This window comes from Cynara cardunculus, assembly GCF_001531365.2.
Source record: "Cynara cardunculus var. scolymus isolate 2C chromosome LG 10, CcrdV1, whole genome shotgun sequence".
Classification (NCBI taxonomy): Eukaryota; Viridiplantae; Streptophyta; class Magnoliopsida; order Asterales; family Asteraceae; genus Cynara; species Cynara cardunculus.
Window position 1 is genome coordinate 24685081 of NC_037537.1, and position 19584 is coordinate 24704664.

General features: G+C 37.9%; 1 protein-coding gene across 1 annotated transcript in view; it reads left to right on the plus strand.

Annotated features, from left to right (window-relative positions):
* The first annotated feature begins 2903 nt into the window (after window positions 1–2903).
* The window catches only part of LOC112519855 (trafficking protein particle complex II-specific subunit 120 homolog), an 18825-nt gene continuing 2144 nt past the window's right edge, over window positions 2904–19584 (plus strand). Inside the window, exons 1-9 of the mRNA XM_025128164.1 lie at window positions 2904–3314; window positions 5039–5245; window positions 5382–5564; window positions 8889–8998; window positions 10990–11049; window positions 12579–12867; window positions 13214–13506; window positions 14950–15821; window positions 16997–17851. Of these exons, the coding sequence (XP_024983932.1) occupies window positions 2904–3314; window positions 5039–5245; window positions 5382–5564; window positions 8889–8998; window positions 10990–11049; window positions 12579–12867; window positions 13214–13506; window positions 14950–15821; window positions 16997–17851 (3280 nt within the window). The remainder of the gene's footprint in view (window positions 3315–5038; window positions 5246–5381; window positions 5565–8888; window positions 8999–10989; window positions 11050–12578; window positions 12868–13213; window positions 13507–14949; window positions 15822–16996; window positions 17852–19584) is intronic.

The following is a 19584-nucleotide window of genomic DNA, read 5'->3' on the forward strand; positions in this document are numbered from 1 at the left end:
ATTATCTTAATTATATTTTAGATTTTTTATATTTAAAATGAGATGTTTATCHTGTATTTGATTGTGTTTATCTGCACTTAGTTACACAAATTCAGACATGGGATGAAATCATTTAGGGATGAACGAGTTTAAGAGTTTTTAAGAGTTTTAAAAGTTTTAAGAGTTTTTAAGAGTTTTAGCCAAATGTTTTATAAGATAGTATAGATATATGGGGAAATGTTTAATTGAGAACACATCCAATTTACGATGACACAAGACATTCTTTTACTATAATCAATCACATGTGATTCTAAATTAGAGACACATACAATCTTTAGCGTGACCCAGGTTACGGTCGAGTAGTGTGCACCACTAGCCCCTCTCGTATGTATTATCACATGTGATAAGGGTGTTTTCAAGCGATTCTATCACATGTGATACTAAATTAGAGACTTGGTTGACTTAGGCCGCATGGCAGCACGTACGCACACCACCAGGTCCCTTCACGTGTATTACAACATGTGATAAAATTATTATCACGTTTTCGTAAAATGTAGGTGTTCCCGTTTGAACCTCCACACACATATGTATGTGTGTGTATGTATATGTATATACGTTAATTTAGTTAAATGTCTTATTGGATCCGGCTTTGGGTTTTAGATTTAGAAATTATTTTATAAATTATTGTACCCAATTTTTATTTTCTGCTGCGTTTTTGGTTACAAGTTCCTTTTGAAACCCAACAATTATAAATTAAGATTAAAAAACACTGATTATCCAAACAATTTAAAAAAATTATCACTGCAACAAAATTAAGTTTATATGACACCCAAAAAAATTAAGCGTCCTAAGCAACCATTTTATAACACTTTATTTATAGGACAAGAAAATAAAAAATATATTTAAAAACGTTGCAATAAGTTTATAGGATACTTTTGAACATTCTAATAAGTTTTTAGTATACTTATAATATAAAGTGTCGCATTAGCAATTTTATATGACGCTTTTAAAAAGTTTTTATAAAAACAAGCATCTTATAAAAATATGGGTTTTAAGGACGCTTAATTTTTTTGGTGTGGTATTAACCTAATTTTGTTGCAGTGATGTTTTTTCTCAATTCTTTAAATAATAAGTGTTTTTTAATATTAATTTATAATTTTTATTATGTTGTTATCTTAATCATTTATAATTTGACTGTATAATAATCTCACGTTAATCGAACATAATGTTCAATATTTTATTTACATATTTCAATTTCTAACCCAAAAAGTACGTGAATTTATCTTGATTTCATTTGTTTTGTTTTTTTTTAATTTGAGATTTTTTAACACTAAACTTTTTTTTTGAATTTAATAGTTTTTAAATAAATATAATTTTTTTTAGTTAATATGTACTTCGTTTTAATAAATTTGATTTATGATTAGATATATTTTTAATAAAAAATAAAATAAAAATGAATCATATTAGATTTTAGAGCAGGTTACACTTTTGGTCCCTATATTTTAAAGACTAGTTAGTTTGTAATAACGGTGCTATAAAGGGACCATAGATTTTATGAAAATAAAACGTTAGGGACCAACAGTGTAGATAGTTTATTTTAAGAAGCAAATCCAAAATTAAGGAAAACATAAGAACCATGAATGTAATTCAATCTAAAGAAAAGGATTATCCAAAATAACAATTATAATACAAAAGAGTAAATTGCAAGTTTGGGCCTCTAGTTTGTTGTTTTTATTGGTGTGGGTCTCTACAAATCTTTTATTGCATGAAAACCCTCGTGGTAGGTAAAAGTGCTCGGTTTGGATCCCTTTCGTTAACAAAAACTAACTTTCGTTCGTTAACTCTCCCCTGTGCCTTGCATATGAGGGTAAAGTAGTAATTGTATCTCTTAAATATGATATAGCAATGACATATACTAATGTGGATTATTTATAGTTTTTTATTTATTTATTTTTTACAACAGCAACCACCACCACCTACCCATAAAACAACGAATCAGTTAGAACACTAGCGAATCAAACATAAACAAATCAAGCAAAAACACATATGCCCAAATAAATCAAATTCATTTCACAAATCAAATGTGATGGTTCAAAATCAATCAACTATAAACAAAACCCCCTAAGTTTAAGTAAAACCCTTAAAATGAAATCAAACCATAAACATATCCAGATCAACCACTATGTTTTCAACCTCAATCCAAAATGATAATTGATTTGAAACAAGAAGTACATCGATCAAAACACACCAGAAAACGAGAGTTTTGACGATAGTGTTCCAGTTGTGAGAAAGAGTGAGTAGCAGAGCTACTGAGATGAACATGAATCACACTGATTCTCCACACCCAATGTCAGAGGCAATACGACTTATTTACTTCGAGTTTGGATTTTTGGAGAAGACAATGACCCAAAAAATGGTAGTGTGTGGCAGGGTTTATTGGAGAAGATGGGAGTGCGTGGCAGGTACATCGAAGAAGATTGGGTGTCGTAGATGGTGTGGGTGTGGGTGCCAGAGACATGAAAGGGAAAAGGGAGAGGTGTCATGGTTTTGGTTATGGGGAGCATGCCGATTGTAGAGAGGGGGGATACGTCTTTTAGGGTTAAAAGGTTAAAAGAAAGGTGTGGTCTAAAATGACCCATATACCCTCACGTGCAAGGCACATGGGAGAATTAACGGATGTAAGTTAACTTTTGTTAGTGAGAAAGACCCAAATCAAGCATTTTTGTATACCACAAGGGTTTTATCGCAATAATTTTTTTGTAAGAACCCAAACCAACAAAAACAACAAACTACATGGACTAAGATTACAATTTCCCCTTTACTCAAGAGAAAATTAAACATGCTTTCTTCTTTTATTACTTTACGTATTGTGTGCTTGTTCCTCTGTTCAATTCACCGTCGTCCTCCTCCTCGGCGGCGAAACAATGGAGCCGGACGTCAGCATCGAAACCAGTTCCATGATCCGGATAGCCGTTCTCCCAATTGGAACTATCCATCCAAACCTCTTCCGAAACTACGTTGCAATGCTTGGCCGTCACCACAAGATGGAACTCTCAGCGATCAGTTCTTTCTACTCCCAACGCCATAAATCACCGTTCTCTCAACAGCCTTGGAATTCCGGTAACCTCCGGTTTAAATACGTGATCGGCGGATCGCCTCCGAGTCCGTGGGAGGATTTCCAATCGTACCGGAAAATTCTTGGTGTTATTGGAATCTGTCATTGTCCCTCTTGTCCTGATCTGGACAGTGTAGTCGGCCAATTCGTTGCGGCATGTAAAGGATACCCTTCTTCCCTTGTTCAACGATGTTTCGCCTTTTCTCCTGGAGATTCTCAGGTTTCAATCGTGTTTACAATTTTGTAAGGTGCTTTTGATTATTTTATTTTGAATATTATATATTATCAAACGTAGTTTCAAACCTAGGGATCATGGATATTTTTATATTGCAGTCCACAGGAGTTGAAAACCAGATTGCTTTTTCCTATACCGACGGTCTTCTTTTGTTTTTATTCCCTTTATGTTGCAATTTGAACTGGACTTGGAGATTTATTCACATGTCCCTGTAAGAAGCTATACTCGACTTTGGATGCGAACCAAAGCTACACGTTGATGTTGAACCTGAGACGAGTTACTTCGAGATTGATATGGATCCGAATGAATGGAATCATTCGAGAATAAATCAGCAATTACATTGAACATTCCACAAGTGCTACAGACTACAAATAGAATTTTGATGGTAATAAGTTGGTTAAAAGCTCCATCTTAATTTTGCTTACGAGAAGTAATGAGTTCGACATACAAAGTCAGATATAGTGTTTTCTTTGGAACTGAGGGAGCAATAAAGACATATTCTGAGTCCTTCCGAAGGCAATTGGATCTCGGATTGAAAACTAAGAAAAAGAGTTGTCAATTCTATCAGGGTAGAAGAACAATAGGGTGGTTTTCTGAAATCACAATTGCTTGGATTCTTGTTTGGATAGTATACCACTTTCTGAATCAAATATTTCGACCCTATAGCCTTGGGTTGCATGAAATTATGAATATGAGAAATCCAAGAAGGAACAATCTAATTTCTTAGGCACAAAAATTAGATTATGTTACTGTTGGTTTTTAATGTATCAATCCTTAGATTCAAGAGCCAAAAACGAGGGTTATTTCCAGAAATTGGATAAGACCAAACAGTTATAGAAGGTTATGAGAAAGTTAACAACAGTTAAGAACCAAAAACATCAGTTAGGATGTAACCATAAGTTAGGAACTAACCATATGTCAAGAACCAAACATATCAGCTGCCTACTGAGGCTGTGAAGTTTTCCATAAACACTTCTTCCATAGAAACTAAATTTTCCCGAGCCCCACGAGGGCGGCCCCCTTGACTCCCGCCTTTGGGTCGTATCAGGATCAATATAGTCTTATACAAGTGTGCACTCTGCACCTTCTAACTTGCATAAAAAACTAAGTAAAGATCCCCTTTACCTCTCGTATATTTACCTCTTACACTAAATGAAACCGGTGACACTAGAATCACCAACAAATTCTATGTTCCATTTAGAGACTTGGACTTTCAGAAGTCAATAATTGATATCCTTAGGTTTGAAATTGACTAGAATTTGCCTGCAGACCAATTAGTTGTGGGTCTGAGACTTATTGACGATACAGGCTGCTTTTGTTTCTTTGTTTGATCTTGCTTTCTAAGAAAAAGAGATGATTAGTATTCACATATATCTGGAAAAACGATTGACAAGGTAATTACTAGGACTTTTTAGATGATTTATAATTGTTACATGCAAAAAAGAAATCAGATAGAAATTTGGAATTTGATGGTTTAGTGTTCAAGATAGAAGTTTGAAACAAAATCATTTGACTGTTGAAGATTACTAACCAGTCTTCTTATTTTAACTTTTTACTGGAAATACACCTTATTAATTCTCTGGAACTTATATAAGAAATTGAATATAGAGAACTCTGAAAGTTCGATGCTGCATTGTCAGGATGTATTTTTAGTTTTGGTCCGCCTATTTATGACATGGCTAACCTGTTTACATTATCTTGTATTGCAGCTAGAAGATGAAAGTAAGAAAAGAAATAAGTTGGTGTTGTTTCCTCCTGCCGATCAGCGAACTCAGGAATTTCACTTGCAAACAATGATGCAAGATATTGCTGCTTCCCTTCTAATGGAATTTGAGAAGTGGGTCCTTGAAGCCGAATCCGGTGGAACCCTTCTGAAGACACCTTTAGATTCTCAAGCTAGTCTTAGCGCAGAGGAGGTTTGTGTTTTAGGTGTCCTAGTGAAAGAAGTATTTCTTTGTTGTCTTTTATTGTCTTCACACCTATCTAATATTGATTGGTTGAGAATGTGTTTTAAGAACGAAAACTAACGAACTTGATCAGCAATTTTTTCAGGCGATCAAAGCCAAAAAGAGGAGACATGCCCGGGCCCAAAAGACCATAGGGGATTACTGTTTACTGGCTGGATCACCTATTGAYGCCAATGCCCATTATTCTACTGCTCTAGAACTTGCCAGGATGACTGGAGATTATTTCTGGTATGCTGGGGCATTGGAAGGTGGTGTCTGTGCCTTTCTGGTAAGCACATCAAATGATTAAAGATGCAAAGTTATTATAAATCAGATATGTTGATCTTTGGATTCTATATGTCCGGAATATTCATGTTACTGTAGCACCATCGAATTTCATATGGTCATTGTATTCAATGTTCTCAAGAAAGGATCTGCCTTGCCTAGCTGCCACCAATTTTGAGTGGTCATATGAGGTTGCTTACCTGCTCAAGATGGTACTTATTAAAGGGAGTTGGCTATTACTTTTTTCCATATGTACTCTAGGACCCAAGAAATTCTGGTTACAAATAATGGAACATAGAGAAAAGTTGGTTGAGTTAGTCCCTCATGAATTTTGGCTTAAAAAAACTAGTTAGAGTAGTCCTAAAAAAGAAAGACGTTGATGATTGATGCATGATGGTAGTATAGAGCCAAACGAAGAAAGTTTATGTAGGAGAGAAAATTAATTTTGGAAGAAAAGAACAGACATTTGGTCATATCCTCAAGCCTAACATCAATGAAGTCCATGTACAAACTCAGGGACTATGCACCTTTGCCTTATTTTTGAAACAATATTCTTAAATAATATAAATTTATTATCAATTATGAAATGCAGAGTGACAATCTGGTTTTCTTGTCATCCTCTGCTAACACTCCAATTTTCTTCTTTCTTTTTAGTTATTACATATCACAATAATTTTGGACCAATTTTCTACTCTTGGCATTCCAATATTCTGCAGAGAAGTTTGAAAGGGGTTGTCTTGGTTGCGGTGTGGAATGAGGTGTTGTACCAATATTCCGCCCATGAAAGGCAAGCCACCCATTGTTTTGGACGCCTGTTAATGAAACATCTTAGGTAGGTTTCAACCCAACAGTTAACCACTTTGGTCTGCCCATCCGATTGTGGATGGTACACTTTCAACTTGGTACCATTCATGCACCCCAATTCCTTCCGAAAATAGCTAAGGAAAATCTTGTCACGATCTGACACAATTGATCTCGGAATTCCATGCAAGCGGACCACATCCTTGACAACCACCCTAGCTATCATTACCACCTTGAATGGGTGTCGGATACCAATGAAATGGCTATACTTGGTCAAATGATCTGCTACCACCAATAATGCATTCACACCCTCGGAAAGCAGCAGTTCCTGGACAAAGTCCATAAGGATATCCTCCCATACTTCTTGAGGAATCTTTACGGGCTGTAGAAAACGTGCTGGAGATAGCGTCAAGTTCTTGTTTTATTGACAAACGTGCTGGAGATAGCGTCGAGTTCTTGTTCTTGTTCTATTGTCGCGGTCGTTTGTGTTCATGTGGGTGATTTCAGATGTCAATTCCGCGGTGTGACCAACCTTTAATCCCAATTGATTCAGTCGTTCAATAGCAATGAAGTTATATGAAGCCCCACAATCTATGAGCACGATTACCTCGACCCGGTTAATGCATCATGTAATCTTCATGGTTCGTGGAGAAGACAACCCCACCTCTGAATTTAGTGACAACTCTATCTCTTATTATTCTCGTTGCTCACATGGTACCTCCTGATCCCCGTAATTCTCGTCTCCCACTTCCTCCACTTTGGTGTGTTCATCCTGTAGCAACATCACTAGGAGCTCCTTTTTTTGAACTTATGGCCCACTCAGTATTTTTCGTAAGAACGAAATCATAGTCCTTAGGCTTGTTTGTCCATAGTCTCCTTCTGTCAACCTCCGGGTGGGTTTTAGCCGATTAATTACTGTCCTGGTGGTTCCCTTGCTAGCAAATAAACTACCACTACCAGGAGTTACAAGCTTTGACAGATTACCTGAGGCTCCCAAGGCTGGTTTATATGGGATACTGGCAGTCTTCGGTTCGCCATTCAATTGTCAGTTTCGATAATCCTTGTCAATCCTTGCGGTCTCATCAATCAGACTTTCGCTTGGATTGTGGGTTCAAGGCCGTTGACGAATTGCCTTCAAGCATCTTTCCGGTAGATCATTCAGGGACGAGGCTAACATTTCAAACAAATGTCGGTATTCCTTGATTGGTCCCACCTGATGTAAGGCCAAGAGTTGCTCCCAGGACGACCCTCTTTGCGTCGATCGGAGACGATGGACTAACAGATTTTTAAGCCCACCCAACATGTAGTTGGTCTCCGGTCATCGGTCCAATGGAACCATGCAAGAGCCTCTCCTTCCATACAAATTCTTGCCATCGCAACCTTTTCCGGATCTTCGAAACGTTGAAGTGTGAAGTAGCCTCTCCTCCTTGTTGGTGGTGGTTTTTGTCCTTCGTTGATCTCCACCATATTCACAGATGACATTTGATGTATCATTGCTTCCCAGTCCAGTTTTAGGGGTCGAATCAACAACCCCTGTCGGCTTCTCCCCTGCGATCGGACCCTGATTCAGTAGCGCCTCCAATTTCGATATCACCATCTGAATTTCCTGATCCAGTCGTTCTATGCGTCTTGAATTAACCGCATCTTGGTTACAAATCATCTGGATACTGTTCTTTATAGACAATATGCTTGTGTCAATGCCCACCGTACGACCTCCCGAAGCTTGCACCGCATCTTCTAATGCGTCAATTCTCTCTCCCTGGTTTTTAGGAGCCATGGTCGCCAGAGGCTCTGATACCGGGTTTCAATTGATTTTCAAAAGGAAGAACATAAATAGGAAAAACTATTTGTCCAAATTTGAGAGCCAGACCCCCTCTCAATATGAAGCTAAACAAATCAAGGATATCCCCCAGTTCCCCCACCGATTATTTAAAAGACTCCTCACTACCGCCTTAGACTTCCTTCTAGAATATACTTTGGTAATTTGAGCCTTATCATATTCATCCTAATTTAATGCTAACAAACAATAAACATGAGTTCTTGAATCCATGTGTACCATTTTGAGGCTATGTCTCTGAGCAATACTCGAGTTGAAGTTAACGACGATGATCCCACTGCGTTCCTTTAAACAAAACCATGTTTATGATCTGGTTGTATTATCTGTTTTCATCAAAATGAAAATTTATTTAACTATGAAATTGAATATTTAACCATGAAATCCATGGTAGTGGCCTTTTCTTGTCATGCTATGCTGATACTCCAACTTTCTTCTGCTTTTTGATTATTAACAAATTGCAAAAGTAATGGTTCTAGTTTCTTCTCATGAAATTCGTACCCCCTTTCTACTAAGAAACAATAACACAATGGTCTGGATCCATGTTTACTGTTTTGATGTTATGAACAAATGTTGCAAGTCTTTGAGCAACACTAAGGTTGTACTTACAACAGGTCTTTGTAAAATGTGCTTTTATAAGATCTCCACCTATCATAGCTGCTGAAACATTTCCTGTTATGCATATGCTGTAAGATGAGTAAAGCAGGGGAGAAGGATCCAACTTTAGTGGATGAGGTCAAATATCGCTACAATGGTGTCATCATGCATTATAGGAAGTCATTTATACAAGAAAATGCTCAGAGGTACCACATTTTTCACTGTTAAAGCATACTTAAATATGTACTTAAAGTAATTTAATATTTTGTGTCTGTTTTTGTTAACCATACTATATATGGTAATGCAACAATAGGCTTGTCATTCTTTAGGGACAAAATTAATCTAATTTAATGATAACGGTACTTGTTTCTTAAGCCAACCATGGTTTTATAGAACTCTATGAAACAACCATGGTATATGTGCATGTATAAGCGTTCTTCCCGTCCAAACATAATGATGCATATTTCTTTTTGCGGTGTCCAAATTGGATGATTCCTTTTTGTTACTGATAAAAAAGCCCGTATACGACCTTGCCCATGACCTTAGGTCGTGTGGCAGGGTTACCCGCGTCCTGGCTCCCAAGTCAGTGATTGATGCAGCCATGCCGCGGTTTAGACCGCATTCCTAGTTGCGTGAGCGTCTGCCGTGCCGACTCCAGAGGCGTACATGACCTTGGCCGCGACCGGGCTAAGTCGTGTGTGAGTACTTTCTTAGCCAGAAACTTTCGTTTTTGCTTTCGAATGTCGCCAAAACTAGACAAGGTGATTACATATCACAATGAAATCATAAACCAACCTTTTTGTAAAACAAACACTTGGCCCTATCCCGAATTCATATTTAACAAAATTACGGGTGTTCAATATTAAAGGGTAGGGAGTGGAAATGATTGGGGGTGCTTGTTATAGTATAATAATGATCCTTTGCGAGATAATGGGTAATGGATCATTCCTGAAAGGGGGTATACCACATCTCACAACACTCTTATCAGATCAAAAACCCTTAAGCTTTCGAAATGCCCTACCCTCTACTTGGCGAACCACCTCATGCCGTTGTCGGTCCATGGCATGATGGCATCAATTCAATGATCCTTCCAATTCCCATTCCCATTCCCTAATATGAACCAAACGCCCCTTTTAGTTGTCTTGTTACCCACTTCACCAAGTACACCATTAATGTACTTGGCTATGCACCAAAAGTTTAATTGTGGATACTATAAAGAGTATCACAAGTGAATTCCAAGTTTAATATGTGTATAAAGCCCACCAAACCATTTATTTTGGATGGGGGAGTGTTGTAGCTGTGCCTAGACCAGAGGCACTTAAGAGTGTGCAGTGGACTGGACTGGACAGAAAGCGGAAAATAAAAAATAATGGAACCAAAAACCAAATCAATCTAAACAGGCTGGATTCTGGAACCAGTTCTGTTTTAGAACCAGTTTGATCCATAACTGGACCCTGAATCTAATATATATTTTCTTTTGTTATAATTCGAAAAATTCAAATATAAAACAACTTTGTTTCAAGTTAAAAAAAAAATAAGAAAAGCAGTTCGGTTCCTGTTTTCGAAACCAATCTGAGAACCGATTTTTGATTTTTTTTGAACCACACTGAACAGAAAACCGTTTTATAAGAAAACGTAGAACCTAGAATCGAACTGAGCGAAGTCAGTTCCGGTCCGGTTCTTAGTTTTTTTCCTCCCAATTCCCTCTACCACCTAGGCTGGCATATTGATAAGAATTTCATGCGTGATGCACAACTTGCTTTACATCCATCTTTCACACCTATTTCATCTAAAATACATCAATATCTGTAGGAAGATGGAGATGGTGGTGTGGTGCTGCTTGTCATTATGGAGTTGGATGTGGGAACAACATGGGGTCCCAAAGATATTTTATTCTGGGTTATGTAGGCTAAATTTTGGGTTGGACTCAATATTTTTGGAGAGTTTGTGGAGTAGTGTTTGAATGTGCCATATCTCATTCGGTTTCAGGAAACAAGACTTACGACTTTTGGAAGTTTGTTTAGTAGTTTGGGATCAGAGGAAAAAACTTAGAGATGTTAGTTGGATAACAAAAGTATGTCTAGAAGTATATGCAAGTCCTCATGACGTTAGGATTTTATCACGTGCATCATTGAGCAATATAATTGCTACATCATCAATATCCTTATGTTGGAATCTTTGCAATTATATTTCGCAGGGTTTCGCCTCTCAGCTTTGAACTTGAAGCTACTTTGAAATTGGCAAGATTTCTTAACAGGTACACTTGCACCTTCAATTGAAGATACCTAACCCTTTTTGTTTGAGTGAAAATTTATTGTATTCATTTAGGTTACAAAATATATTTTTATTTATGATCACACTTCACATTGTGTAAATTGAGCTATGCTAACATGATAAACACTAAATAATGATTAACATCGCTACTAGTTGGGTAAGCTACCATTGAATCCCAATAAAGTGAATCCCAAGATCCATGAATTGTCTTCAAGTTGGCAGTTGGGAACCTTTATCCCAAACAAGTTCAGTATGCATGAAGTGAAACCCAACATTTAAAGCGAAATTAAAGTGAAAGGTAGACATGAAGTACGTAGGTCCAGATCTGGATGCATCCTTCCCCTAACTAGATGTTGGATGCCTCTGATATCATGCCTTAAGGCCTCTTAAATAGTTAAACATGGTCTCCTTGTTCTCCTCCTAAAAAAGAACTATACGAATTTGGCCAAACACACGCCCTCTCTCCACCAAAGCACCCTTGCCAACTAAGCATCAAACTGTTGTCCCTGAAGGAACCTCGTTCTCCGGGCTTTGCAGGTGTCACCTTGCCTGTACATCTTCATCCGTCTCAGATTCATAGGGGTCAGCATCCGGAGGATGTGTGAGCGACTTCCTTCCACATCAGCTCATAAATCCAAAACCTGCTTCTTGTGAAAGAAACGCTTTCTTTTTGTTAAACTTGTCACCTTTTTTTTGTTTAGATAGTTGGCCATGCCCTAAAGATTTTGAATATCTTTAATTGAAGTTCAATATAATAGCATTCCAAAAGAGTGGGGTCTTTAGTTTGATGGACAGTAGATCAAGTACAGAAATGTTAGGCCCACACATGGGGCTCAGCTCATTTCTATTTACGGATAAGTGTTAAGATTTGTGGATAAGGATTAATTTGTCAATAAGGAAGGTTTCTTAGTTCGGAAATTCTATAAACAGTGATTAGGAGAAGCAGATGATTTGATAAAGATTTTAGAATTAAATCAGGCATCTTGGAAGAGACGCCAGACCTCTCGAATGTTGGGCATTCATTTCGTTCATTATTAGTTACTTTTTATCAGCTAAACATGTTTGCTTCTTACCATTTTGGTGTAATCTTTGCTTATTTTCCTTCGGAAGATTGGTTACTGCTCCTCCTTGAAAAATGCATACTGGCACAATGCTGCCTTGTTTGCACAAAAACCTTTCTGGTGCTTCTTTTTCATTTGTTATTTTGTCATTCTTAACATCTAAACCTTCATTTCTTCTTTTACCAGCCCTCTTAACTTGCAATGCTGTGGGTTTCAGTTAACTCCTTTTTATCTTTGTCCATTACTTTGTTCTCTTGTAATTAATGTTAATATGTTATTTATAATTGATACGGTATCATCATTTTATGTGAATCGTTGGGATCTGAACTATCCTGTATACAGCATCTAACAGACAATTGTTTGGGTTATACTGGGATCTGCGTATGAGCTAAATTTCTCTATTCTTCGTTTGTTGGTGGTCAGTTGCATGACATTTTCATGTGTTGGGCAGACCATTGCTAGTTAAGGAGGTAGTGGAGCTGTTGACTACTGCCTCAGATGGAGCTAGATCTTTGATTGATGCAAGTGATAAACTGATACTGTACGTTGAGGTAGCTCGTCTATTTGGAACTCTTGGTTACCATAGAAAAGCTGCCTTTTTCTCCAGGCAGGTGGCTCAGATATATCTGCAACAAGAAAACAATTTGGCTGCTTCTAGTGCCTTGCAAGTATTGGCATTGACTACAAAAGCTTATCGTGTCCAAAGTAGAGCTGCCACTGCCAACCACAATGTTTCCAATGTGAGTTATGTCACCTGTTTGTTTGGATTTCCTAGTGATATGTGAAGCACTTTTGGAGCATTTGAGATTTAATAGTTGCGAACCCTTGACACAATGTGGCACCCACTTCTTCCACTTGCTGAGAGGCATAATGAAATATCACATCCTTTGACAGGTCTTTTGGATGAACCTATTTACAGTTAAGCACCTTTCTGTGCAGTACAATCCAATTTCTCTCTGCTTGCCCCCCCTGGGGGGTAGATTTTATTTGTCCAACATGGAGATCCTTGTTTTTGCTGGAACTTAATAGACGATCACCGATTCTTGCATCAAATTGAATTTCAATTATGTATTTATATTATGCAAGGAAACTGGTCAATATGTTACTGATTCTGGGAAGATGCATCATCACTTCTTGGTATCTCTATTCGAGTCCCAGTGGAGCACATTGCAGATGGTTGTATTAAAGGAGATACTTCTCTCTGCTGTTCGTGCTGGAGATCCTCTTGCTGCATGGAGTGCAGCTGCTCGTCTAATAAGATCTTACTATCCTTTAATCACACCTCCTGGCCAAAATGGACTTGCAAGTGCCCTTACCAATTCAGCCGAGCGGCTTCCTTCTGGAACTCATTGTCCTGATCCTGCCTTGCCTTTCATAAGGTACTTGCAAATACACAAACTCCACCGTGTTGGGAACTTCTGTTGTCTTTTGTTCTCTGTGAATTGATACACTTCCCATGGCATTGGTCATGTTCCTTGTATTGTAATTTTTTTTCGCATGTGTAGAAGAGGTAGCACAATTTTAATCTGGAAACTACCTATGCCTTCTTAATTAATCTAGAAATGCAACTATCTAACACTTCTTGCTTAAGATGGCTAATTGCCTGCTTGTTATTTGCTTTTCAGATGAGTGAGAAGGTAACACCTTATGCTTACTTTTTGCAGCAAAGCGTTATTATGTGGTCTAAGGCAGGTGCCACTTGGGTCAGAACACAAAGGAGACATGAATATTTAATTGACGTACAGATGTGCAATATGGTAAGATTTTTGGCAGCTTCTGCCTTGGTGAGGTGGAGATGGTAGTCCACTGAGAATATTGATTTGCACTGCAAGTGAACGGACGCTTATAGCGATTGGCAAAACCACTTCAATGATAGATATTTTTGGATGATGATCGGAAAGGAAAGAGGAGGTTAGATACTGCAGCAGAGAGGCACTCACTCAGGACATACTGCAGATAGAGTTATAGGGAAATTGATTGAAGGAAATAAATTCACATTTAGGACAGCTAATATCTCTTGAACATCCCAATTGAGATGACCTAAAGCATCTTAACCCAATGGTTGATTTCTTAATTGATTTGCACTGCAAGTGAACGGGCGTTTGCAGCGATTGGCATCTCAACTAGGATCTCTTTGAACATCCCAATTGAGATAACCTAAAGCATCTCAACCCAATGGTTGATTTCTCTTAATTGACCCTGAAAAAGTAGTGTAGCCAAACAGATTTGTATTCTTTGGGCCAAAAATTGTACAAGACATCTTGAGTGCACTTAGCTTCTTATCCTCTGATAAAACCACCATGCTTCCCACCTTGCTGAAAATGATTCTCACTTCTCAGGACTCTCTCTCCAAGAAATTAATTATTTTTGTTAGGTTTTAGAGAGCTCAAAGCTTGTCCCCTGTATATAACCTCTTTAGTACAAAATGTTTGACAGAGTAAAAAGAGGACTGTTCTGTCTTCTTGACTGTGATTAGATCAGCTTTCGTTTTCTCATACTTATGTACTTCAAAATGATTTGGACTGTTGCTGATAAAAAAGTTGGAGACATAATACGGCGTGCATACGTTTAACCTTGTTTCTTGTGCCTGGTTCACGATGTTCATCAAAAAGCAATTTGTGTGCACTGCGAATTCTTCTGGAGGTTACGGAATGGATATTAGAAATGAATTCTTGCATGAAATCCTGTCTAATCCATACTCAATGGTTTCATGCTTTTCTTTCAATTTTTGCAATATGAATTTTTTTTGCACATGGTTATGCAGTTCTGGCCAATCTCATTTACCTAAAGTGACGTGACTAAATATCATTCCTGATCACCAGGTTGCATTCATTTCCTCTCCATTCCTCACAAACAGATATTATAAAACGAAATCCTAAAAGAGAGGATTGGTGGGCAGGGTCAGCTCCTTCTGGGCCTTTTATTTATACACCATTTAGTAAAAGAGATTCTGCCGGCAGCAGTAAGCACAGCCTGATTTGGATTATCGGGGAGCCAGTCCAGGTGTTGGTGGAATTAGCAAACCCTTGCGGCTTTGACTTGATAGTTAATAGTATTTATCTGTCGGTGCATTCTGGAAATTTTGATGCATTTCCTGTCAGCGTCACCCTTCCCTCTAATTCTTCCAAAGTGCTTAGTCTATCAGGGGTTCCAACAAAGGAAGGGGCAGTAAGTATACCTGGATGCATTGTCCGTTGTTTTGGTGTACTTACTGAGCATTTCTTCAAAGATGTTGACAATTTGCTCCTTGGAGCAGCACAAGGACTAGTTCTTTCTGATCCTTTTCGTTGCTGTGGGTCTGGAAAGCTGAAAAATATCACTGTTCCTAACATTATAGTGGTACCTCGACTGCCGTTGTTAGTTTCACACGTCGTAGGTGGTGATAGTGCTATAATATTATACGAAGGTGAGATTCGTGATCTCTGGATTAGTTTGGCTAATGCTGGTACAGTTCCAGTTGAGCAGGCACATATCTCCTTATCAGGGAAAAATCAAGATTCTGTTGTATCAATTGGCTATGAAATTTTAAAATCCGCACTACCATTAAAACCTGGTGCTGAAGTGATTATACCAGTGACCTTGAAAGCATGGCAACTTGGTTTGGATCCTGATACTGCTAATAAGAGCACAGCTTTTAATGTACCGAGGCAAGCCAAGGATGGAAGCAGCCCCATGTTGGTAATCCATTATGCAGGTAATTATTATTACTATCTTCCTGATGGTTTAACTTTTTTTAACTAGATCATTATGTTAGTAGTTTGGTATAAATTGTATAGGGTTTTAAGCTGCGCTATGAATAGAGAAATTAATTGTTGATGCCTTATGATAATCTACCAGGCATGGTATGTTTAAATGTTATTATGTTTTACGTCATATAAGTTGTTCCTGGCAGGCTGGCACTTGAGTTGGGCATCTAAGTGTAAGAATGTTTGGTTATGATGGCTATGACGTATGAGCTATAACAAGGGGCAAAAGTATGCTAACATGTTGGAAGGTCATTTTACTAAATCATAGACTCCATCCTTTCTTTGAGGTTCCTATTACGTGAAACTGCACACTAAAAAGTAGGTGGGCCTAATAGACAAAGAGTAGCTGCTAACCTTAAAAGAGACTGACAAAAACCCCAGGAGGCAGCTGAAATTAGAGCATCTCCAATGCAAGGTTCTTATAAGCAAAAAGTGTGGGTTCTTAAAAGAACCACCATTAGAGATAGTTCTTATAAGAACCTCACATCCTTTGAGTTCTTGTATAAGAACCTTGGTTTTTACCTTGAAATTGGTATAAAGTGACCTTTTTGTTAGTTTTTTTTATTATATTTTATCCACTTTATAATTATTATTGATGTTGAAAAAAATGCATGGAACCCACAGAATGGGTTCTTATAAGAACTACCATTGTGAACTTTTGTATAGGTTCTTAATTTGGTGAGGTGGAAATGATGTGGCAAGCAAAAGTACAAAATTGGTTTCTTATAAGAACCTCCGCTGGCGATGCTCTTATATGTTTAAACCAGGACATGACAGGACTTAGTGGGATAAAAATGCATTTTTTTGTTCCACCAAGGTGGAGATGGAGCACATATCAGGGAGATTAGACAAAATTGGTAAATTACTAAAGTACCCATGCTAATTAAAACCCTAAAACCTTGCGTATTTCTTTCACCGGCCTACCTCATTCTCCCCCGTCCAATCGTGTCCAGTGCCGTCTGCCTACCAAACACACCACATGAGATTTCCACATGTTAAAAATATCTGTGTTTTCGTCAAAAAGTCCACAGTTTTGAGGTGTTTCATGTTGTTACTCTAGCTCAATTTCATTCACAACCTATCTTAAACCTACCTTGACTGCTTGCTTTGTCCTTTCTGTTAGGGCCTATTGGAAACAATGGAGAGCCACCAGCAAGTGATGGTGTGGTGCCGCCTGGTCGCCGCCTCGTCACTCCCCTAAACATCTGTGTTTTGCAGGGGCTGTCTTTCATGAAAGCTCGATTGCTGTCAATGGAAATCCCCGCTCATGTTGGAGATGTTCCTGAAAATGTATTAGATAGTGGTTCCACTGATTCCTCAAAACAAGCAGATAGATTGGTGAAAATGGATCCCTTCAGGGGAAGCTGGGGCTTAAGATTTCTTGAATTTGAGTTATATAATCCTACTGATGTTGTATTTGAGGTCAGTGTCTCCGTCCATCTGGAGAGTACAAGTACCGACAACTCTTCCGAATTCACTTATCCTAAAACAAGAATAGACAGAGATTACAGTTCAAGAGTACTTATACCATTAGAACATTTTAAGTTACCAGTTCTTGATGGTTCTGTTCTCATTAATGATTCACGATCAAATGGAGGTGTGAACACGAAAGCTGAACTTAATGCTTCTATCAAGGATCTGATTTCAAAGATTAAGGTGAGGTGGCAGTCAGGCCGGAACAGCTCAGGAGAATTGCATATCAAAGATGCCACACAAGCAGCCCTTCGAACATCAATAATGGACGTTTTGTTACCAGATCCTTTGACCTTTGGTTTTAGGCTTGCTAAAACTCGAGATTCACCAAAAGGTTCTTCTCCTTCAGTGAAAGGTTCAGTTGTGGCAAATGACATGACTCCCATGGAAGTTTTGGTTCGAAATAACACCAAGGATTCTATCAAGATGAGTCTTAGCATTACATGCCGAGATGTAGCAGGTGAAAACTGCATTGAAGGCAACAGTCCTACAGTACTATGGGCCGGTAAGTCTAACCTCCCCGCCCCCCCAAAAACACACACACACACACACACTTCCACACAGGCATAACTTCCTCCTTCCCAAATTAAGTTCAATGTTTAAATGGGCTCAGATTTATTGACAGTGATTGTCTATTAGTCAAATATCTAAACTACCCCTACACAATAATGGACAAAGAAGTAACTTCATATTGAAACTTTGTCCAGGAGGGGATTGTTGCATTCCCGTTTGAGGCCATCCCATAAATGACATTGTTTATCCTTAACAACGATGAAATAGAAGAATCTAGTGGTCAAAATAAATGAGCTCACTTTTATTAATGGACAAATCGAAACTTTCTCTAGAAGGGGATTGGTGCATTTTATCGAGGACATCCTACAAATGTTATTGTGTGGGGGTGGAGGTGATCTAATACATATATTAGTGCCCAAAGTTGTTAAATGCTCATGACGCACTTAGTCGCAAAGGGGTCCTCAGGAATGCAAGGCGTATCTTATCAATATACACAACACACAGCTACACATAGTACTTCGATAGAGGCAGGGGGAGGGAGAAGGGTTCAAAGCATGAGCCGTGAGGGAGAAGTTTTAAGGTCTGGGTATTTATAGATAAGGAGGCTTGAAATTCTATGGACTGTGTATTTATTATTAGAATTTGACTTATGTCATCTATTTAACAACTATATTTTTTAAGAAGTCTAGGAGATGCAAAGATGAGAAAACTTGTTTAATATTAGGGTTTGACTAGGTACTCAATAACTCTTTATGAGGCACATCTAGGCCCACAAGGCGCCTCAGCTAAGGCGTTAGCGAGCGTCGTGAATACGCCTAGCCTCGACTGTAAAAAAAGCCCAAGACCTTAAGCCTATGAGCCTCAAAGCCTAGGCGCGCTTTTAACAACTATGCTAGTGCCTTTGCACTCGAATATTCATCGAATCATATATGGCATTGCATATAAAGTTTTATAGACTTCTGAAAGAATTTGAATCATGCCACGTATATCTTAGAAGTCTTGATCTGCATAAGTGTTGGTTGCATGCACTACTTGGATTTGAATTTTTGTTCCTATTTCCTATCTTTATATATCTCCATATGAAGTAGGACCCATAATAACATCTTTATTTTTTTCATAAACATGACCCGAAGATGAAACTACTAAATAGTCTAAGGGCTTGCTGTTAGCAGCTTAATGGAACACTCAGCTTATTCGATCAGCTATACATGATTAGTTGGTATTGACTTAATGATATAGAAAGTGGCTTATTCAGTAAGCTTTTAGGGGGAGCTTTATGCATAAAGCCAAGTTTTTCTCCAAACCATCCTCCATCTATGAAAAACCTTTCCCAATCTATACGGACAGATTAATCCACACAATCAGCTTTATCCATACAGGTCTTGATGGAAAACCAACCAAACAATCCCTAAGACTGCTCACACATTTATATATGTACTAGAAGCGTACTCGCGCAATGCAGCGAGATACATCATGTTTTTAATATTTCATTTTATTCTTTATCTCAGTCGATGTTATAATATAGTTTAATGTGATTTTGAGAAAGCGATAATGTTTTTGTTTTTGAATAAAATATATGTTTGACGATATCAAAAAAATTTGACAAAAATATATCGATATTAGTATCAAATTAACCATTTGAAATTCCTCATTTTTTTGTGTAATTTTTTAATCCAATTTTTTTATAATTTAATTTATGTACAATAACGAAGTAATTTATATTTG